This window comes from Mus musculus, chromosome 12 (genome assembly GCF_000001635.26).
Source record: "Mus musculus strain C57BL/6J chromosome 12, GRCm38.p6 C57BL/6J".
Lineage (NCBI taxonomy): Eukaryota > Metazoa > Chordata > Mammalia > Rodentia > Muridae > Mus > Mus musculus.
The window spans coordinates 98,794,373-98,801,706 of record NC_000078.6 but is presented as its reverse complement, the minus strand read 5'-3'; the positions used below and the strand labels follow the sequence as shown (position 1 = coordinate 98,801,706).

General features: G+C 43.0%; 1 protein-coding gene across 14 annotated transcripts in view; it reads left to right on the top strand.

The window, feature by feature from the left end:
- Eml5 (echinoderm microtubule associated protein like 5) overlaps positions 1-7,334 on the top strand; it is a 114,908-nt gene that overhangs the window by 99,805 nt on the left and 7,769 nt on the right. For 6 of the 14 annotated variants that reach the window (XR_003950056.1, NM_001081191.1, XM_006515972.4 and 3 more), the window contains 4 exons: positions 596-804; positions 2,759-2,916; positions 5,086-5,200; positions 7,088-7,276. Coding sequence is in view for 7 of the 14 variants with exons in the window: in NM_001081191.1 (NP_001074660.1) it covers positions 596-804; positions 2,759-2,916; positions 5,086-5,200; positions 7,088-7,276 (671 nt within the window). In the remaining 7 variants the exon portion in view is untranslated. Of the gene's footprint in view, positions 1-595; positions 7,277-7,334 lie in introns of those variants that run through there. The other 8 variants (XR_001780456.2, XR_001780453.2, XR_001780455.2 and 5 more) reach the window with 8 other exon arrangements.

Sequence of the window (7,334 nt, the reverse complement as noted above, 5' to 3'; positions counted from 1 at the left end):
ACATATACACACCCGTGAACATATAAAACACATATACACACACCCTACATATACACATAGCACATACTGCATAGATGACCTGTTTCAGAACCACATCCCGTACCTGTAAAAAGATACAAACATACACATCTGCACATATGACACACACTACACAGGTTGGCCTGCCACTGGCCTTTATCCCTTAAATGATGAAAAGATGCACTGTGTAGCCCTGACTGCCCTGGAATTCACTGCATACATACTACCTGGCTTCAGATTCACAAAGATCCACTTGCTTCTATCTCCCCAGAGTGCCAGGATTTGGAATGGAAACCCAATAAAATAAATTCCCTGACACACTCTAGACAGAACACTTAATTTCTATGAGAAATTAATGGAGCCATATAGAAAAATGTATGGTCCTTAAAATGTCCTCTAAATTGTCACAGAATAGCCCATTAAATATATCACTATGAACATGTATATACTGTGATTATAGGCCATGTGATTGTTAAGTAATTGTTTTAAACTATGCAATTTGAGGAAACTGTTAAGTCTGTTAATTAGCTTACTTCTTATACTAACCTGGAAAATTTTGTTGTGTCTTCTGTACCAGGGGCCAAAATTGCCAGCAGAGGTGGGCACAACCAACGTATTTTTGTAGCAGAATTTCGACCAGATTCAGATACCCAGTTTGTCTCTGTGGGTATAAAGCACGTGAAGTTCTGGACCCTGGCAGGAAGGGCTCTTCTCAGCAAAAAGGGACTTCTGAGCAGCCTGGAGGATGCCCGGATGCAGACGATGCTTGCTGTTGCATTTGGTGCAGTATGTCTGTTAAAGTGCTGTGTGATGGTGTGATCTTGAATTTGTCTTACTGTGTATTCATAAACAGCATTAATACTGACTGGGAACTGTAACCCGACAGTCATTACAAGTCCCTGTCAAGGACATAAATCATCTCTTTAAAAGTCTGATCCTTTAACCATTAAGGTGTGGCAGAAAGTGAATGAGGTCATTACTGCAGTGTTGGCATCCTTGGATCATTCCTATTCTCCAAGGCTTCATTGGCTGTGTGCTTGTCACCACTGCAAGCGACAAAGCTGAGCCTCCTAGTGCTTCCTCCTGCACCTCACGTGTGTTATCGGCAAAGAAGGGGAAGTGAAAAACCACATCCAGGTGGTTTCAGGGCAGATTTGGATGTAAAGTGTCCTTTGCTCTGTCACTGGGACCTGTTCATCTTGTGGTTGGAAGTGCTCTGGGCCACTGTCCCTTTCAGGGGAGCACAGTCCCTGCCTTAGTGGAGGAGTCAAGAGCCTCTTGCTTTCTGTCATTCCATCCACCTGTGTCTGACGATTATAATCGCATCTCTCTCCTTTAATACCCTGCCCTGGCTAGGCTTTTCAAACTCTTTGGTTCCACAGAAAACTAAGTGGACTTTTAAAAAATATGTGGGCATTATATATTAAGAAAGAAAGTTACACGGTTAGAACAGTTGAACACAATTTTTAAAAAACTAACAATATCAAACAAATGGAACCTCTTGTATATTTTTATATTTGTATATTTTGTATATTTTTTTTCTGGAGCAATCACTTGTTTCCAGAAAAAAATCCCATGTTGGAAAGACCCTGGCATTTGATCTGCCCATGCAGATGAACTTTCTTCATTTACTTTGTACCCAAGTGTCCATTTTTGGTCAAAATAAATTAGCAAACAAGCTTGACAGCTAATACAGGGGGTGGGGGAGGAGTAGCTTTTTAATATGCAAGACAGCAGTGTGGACAGAATGTCTCCTCACAAGATAAGTCTGTGTTCAGCACTTCTCAACTGCTGTAAGTACACATGAGAACAGAACCCTGCAGACAAACTTACGAGGAGCCATGTGAGGAGAAAAGGAGGAAGCACGCTGATGTTCACAGCTGAAGCATACTCTGACTGTAGCAAGGCACCAAATAATGACTTCCTACATCTGCAGGAGTTAGTGAGGTCTCTAACTTCACTGTAAGGAGATTTACTTTCTATAAAGAAAATCCTTAAATAAGGGGGGGTGTGCTGGAGAGATGGATGACTCAGTGGTTAAGAGCATCAACTGCTCTTCCAAAGGTCCTGAGTTCAATTCCCAGCAACCACATGGTGGCTCACAACCATCTGTAATGGGATCTGATGCCCTCTTCTGGTGTGTTTGAAGTCAGCTACAGTGTACTCACATAAATAAATCAAATCTTTAGAAAGGGAGGGAGGGAAGGAAGGAAGGAAGGGAGGAAGGAAGGAAGGAAGGAAGGAAGGAAGGAAGGAAGGAAGGAAAGAAGGGAGTGAGGGAGGAAGGGAGAGAGGAGAGAAAAGAAAAGAAGAGAAAAGAAAAGAGAAAAAAGAAAAAAAGAGAAAAGAAAAGAAAATCCTTACCAAGCTCATGTTATTTTCATCCCTATCTCTATCTGCCCCTTGTTTTTACTCCTAGTGTTTGGTGACCTTTGACTTAGTTACTGGACAGCCAAAGGCACCTATCAAAAGAGCAGTGCAAGCCAGATCTACAGTATTTTAGGAGAGATTTACCCAGGGCTAATCTCACTACTAAAGGACAGACTTGAGAAAGGGAAGAGCCTCCCGGAGCTAGGCCTCACTTCAGCCTCCTGCCCTGGGTCGTGTCTCCCAGCACCTGTTGCATGTGCTTTGTCAAAGCAGGTGACCTAGCATTCCACCCACATAGAGGATGACATCTGTGCGAGCTCTCTTTGAACTTTTGATGAGTTTGTCTCCCCCCTTCCCCACTCCTTTTCAGAATAACTTGACGTTTACAGGTACCATCAGTGGTGATGTCTGTGTGTGGAAAGATCACATATTGTGCAGAGTGGTGGCTAGAGCGCACAATGGGCCTGTGTTTGCCATGTACACCACCCTGCGAGACGGACTGATTGTGACCGGTGGCAAGGAAAGGCCGTGAGTCCCTTTTCATATCCTAGCTGTTTACACATTTGCTATCTACCCAAGGCTTAGTGAGGTGTTGGAGGCTCTTCCTTCTAGGCTGTGCAGGCTAAATTACTCATGTACTTCTCCTTCATTGTTATCTGTGTAGACTCTGGATTCTCTGAATTCTTGTCTTAATTCACTTTTCTGCATTTCATTTTTCATTTATTTTTTACATTTATTATGTGGGAAGGGATGGAGGAAGGTATGTGCCCCAGCCCATGTATAGAAACCAGAGGACAATCAGTGTAATAATGGTTCTCTCCTTCACTGTGTGCATTGAGGCCAAACCCAGATCATCGGGCTTAGAGTGTCTGTGCCCACTGTATCATCTTGCCAGCCCACTGTTGGACATTTTACACACACCTGAACTGCAGCCAGGGTTCTACTTGTCTGAGACAGTTGTCCCTCTGATTAAGAATAGTGTCCCAAGTCCATGTTTGTTTGCATCAGTATTGCTGACAGGACATGAAGGGAACCCTTTACTATAGAACCCAGGTTGCATCTTGATCCCCTGTTGTCTCCCCATTGTAAGGTTTCTGTAGCTATATGAGCAAGGAGAGAGAGAGTGCTGGAGACGGCCTTGCGAAATCGGTCTTCTAAGACCTTAAACAGAAGTGTGAGGAGAGACCTTCAAGTCACTTTCAAGTACCTACACTGTAACCAGATACTTAAAACTGATTTGTAGGCTGAGGTGAGGGCTCAGGGAGTAAACGTACTTGCTCTATGTGCCTGATGACCTGAGAGTCAATCCTAGGACCCACAAAAACCTGGAAAAGCCAAACCAAGTAGCATAAGTATTTGTAATCCCAACACTGCCCCATTGGAGAAGCCCAGCCAGATGATCATTTGGATCATCTGCAAAGAAAGATATCTAAAACATGGTGGAAAGGGAAGCCTGACACATGATGGAGGTGCACACTGGCCTGTGACCACACACATAACCAAAAATTAAAAAGAAAAAGAATTGAGGGTCTGGAGAGACAGCTCAGCAGTTATGAGCATAGACTCCTCTTGAAGAGGACCCGAAGTACACACACACACACACACACACACACACACACACACACCAAGACATGTATGCACATAATTTAAAAATCTGTCAAAAGTCAAATTAAGGCTGGGTGTGGTGGTGCACCTGGGGAGCAGTGGCAGGCGATCTCTGAGTTCGAGGCCAGCCTGTCTACACAGATGTTGCCACAGTCACATAGTGTGACTGTCTCAGACCCTGTGCTCCTTCCTCGCAAAAGATAAAATCCATTTGCTACCAGTGTAGTCACCTGCAGAGTAGAAATGACACAGCAACTGAAGGGCAGTCTCTCCTGCAGGTTGGAGCCCAGTTCTCTACTGAGCAGGAGTTATGGGAAGGTGTTTTCTCCAACTACAGCAAACAAACTGAATTATTTTTCAGTTCTTTCGAGAGAAACTCCATAAGTCGCTCTACTTCACCCTTTCTATAGTACTCGAAAGCCAAGTGTCTCCCACTGCACACTGCCTCATTCCGCACCTCCACTCACTGCCAGCTACACTGTCTCAGCAGTGGATCTTAGTGATTGTAGAAGTGTGATGTCCTTTTGGCCCTTAAAGGTAAAATCCGTGGCACTGCATCTATAATCCTCTTTTTGCTTTATATTTTAGTTATCTTTCTAATGTTAAAAATGGTTTGGTTTGTTTTTTTGTTTTTTTTTTTTAATGGTTTTGTTGGGCTGGTATGATAGCTTAGCATTCCTGGGGATGAGTTCAATCCCCAGGTAAAGAGGTAGAAGGGGCAACAGATTCCAGAGTCGTCCTCTGACCTCCATCATCACCCCGTGGTATGTACACATACACACAATTATTTAAAAAATGTGGATTTTCTTAGTGGAGAGCTATAATGAAAAGTGCATTGTGATGAATCATGGACTAAATACAATTATGCTTGTGTCAGAAGAAAATTTTATTTCACAAAATAAAATTAACTGAACTGAGTATATGTATCTTGATTGAAATACAGTATGTATCCGTAAATTTCCTGAAAATTTAGAATACTGGAAGTTATAAATAAGGTATTTAAAATACTCCTGACAACTAAGTGTTTATAGTGAAAATTATTGTAGTGGTCAATTATAAATACTTACTTGGGTTTTGTTTTTATATACCTAGGTCAAAGGAAGGAGGCGCAGTTAAACTGTGGGATCAGGAACTGAGGCGATGCCGGGCCTTCAGGCTTGAGACAGGACAAGTCACAGATTGTGTTCGGTCTGTGTGCAGAGGCAAAGTAAGGTGTTCCTTGAGCCAGTGAGATGCAGCAGAAACTAGAGAGCAGCTGTGATCCCCGCGCTTTGCTTAATAAGCAGTACTTAATGATACATAGTGGTGCTGTTATTTGCTGTTCACTAACACAGAAAACTTGTATCTAAACACTACTTAAACCTCTGTATTGTCTTGAATCTGCTGGTTGAACTATGGTAAGATAGGATTGACAATCCTCACTATTGACTATTTCTTCACTTGACATCCTGACTTTTCCCCATCCCTCCTCTCCTGCCAGGTCCTCCTTTACAAATCCTTTCCCTCAGTGCCTGCTCCGCTTTTCCTCAGAAAAGGGAAAGCCCCTTTGGGTACCCTGGACATACAACTGCCCTAGGTCTAAGCACATCCTCCTCTACTGAGGCCCAACAAAATAGTCCACTTAGGACAAGGGGATTCAATGGCAGGCATCTGAGTTAGACAGCCTTCTGTTTTGTTTTTTGGTTTTTATTACTCGCTTTTAATTAGAGCAGCTCTTTCCATGTAGCTCCAGCAACAGCAGATTTCCATGGTGCTACTGGCTTACTCTGAGGAATTCCTCCCTTAGAGATCCCCATTCATGTGTGAGCAGGAGCTTGAGGTGCAATGCAGGAAATGTCTGGTTGTGAGCTATGGTCCTCTGTAAGAGCGGCAACTGCTCTAAAGTGCTCAAACATCTCTCTAGCAGCTTAAGCAGCTTTAAAATTTAAAATTTAAAGGTTTTAAAATGATGTAGTTTACTTATCCTGCATTTAAAAATAGACCTTTTTATTAATATTGTAAGGTGGCTTGTGAGAGGCACTGTTTGTATCAATGGGTGAGGGATGGATACTGACGAGATTAAACTCCAAGAGAACCCACTTTGGTCTTGCCTTAGCTTCCTGGGTGGATTAAAGATGTGCACTCTTACTCAACTCAGCTGTTGTACACGCTTGAGTTCAGTTGTCTCACAGAAAAGGATTATTGTTGTTTAAAAAGTCTTAGTAGCTGGGCACCACCTTGAATCCCAGCACTCAGGAGGCTGAGGCAGAGGCAGGCAGATCTCTGAGTTTGATGCCAGCCTGAGCTACAGAGTGAGTTCCAGGACAGCCAGGGGAACAGAGAAACCCTGTCTCAACCTCTCCCCACCTCAAATAAAAATAAATATAAATAAAGACAGGGGGAGGGGAGGGGAAGAGAGGAGAGGAGGAGAGAAGTCTTTCTGATGAATTGGGGCAGAGGTTTGTTTTGTTTTTAAGTGCATCCAATTCTTGATTTGCAGTTAGGGGAAAAAAGAAATCAGATGCCCTAGGATTTTTCCTCTTTCAGTGTCCCTTAATTTCCCCTATTCTGCTTCCCTTAAAAGCAACAAAACCTCATACATCTCTGTAAAGAGTGTCATGCACTTGCACTGCAGGTCTATAAATCGCATGCATGTGCTGTCCTGTCTGTATACTTAAAGCCTCGTTAGGTTTACTTTAAAATTTCTACTATTGAGACAAGTCCTTGCTGTGTAGTCCACGCTGGCCTGGAATTTGCAGTTATCCCTCCTCAGCCTCCGGGTGTTGGTATTACGGGTGTACGGCACCACACCTAGCATTCACTAACTTAAAGATGAATTCCAGTTCTTTCTCCCTGTGTGTCAATGCACTTATTTTCCAATCTGGAGGTCCTAAAGTTATCATAGTCAAAGCCAAAACTCTGCGACTGAAGCGTGGAAGGGCATCATTATAGTCTCTAGCACTGACTCTCCCATGTAGTAGCCCAGCGATGTTGCAGTTGTGTGGCCCTAGGAATAGAAATGTTCGTATGAACTAATGCTCGCTTTACAACTATATTAGCTCAAAGCATGTAACTATTGTATCGCATTAAGTATATTGGTCCTTTTGTATTTCAGGGCAAGATACTAGTTGGGACAAGGAATTCGGAAATAATTGAAGTTGGAGAGAAAAATGCAGCATGTAACATTTTAGTTAATGGCCATGTGGATGGGCCAATCTGGGGACTCGCAACACATCCCTCCAGGGACTTCTTCCTTTCTGCTGCTGAAGATGGGACAGTGAGACTCTGGGACATTGCTGATAAAGTAGGTACAAACGCTTTAATGAGAGGTTATAGTTTTTAAGAAGTGGAAATACTCAACT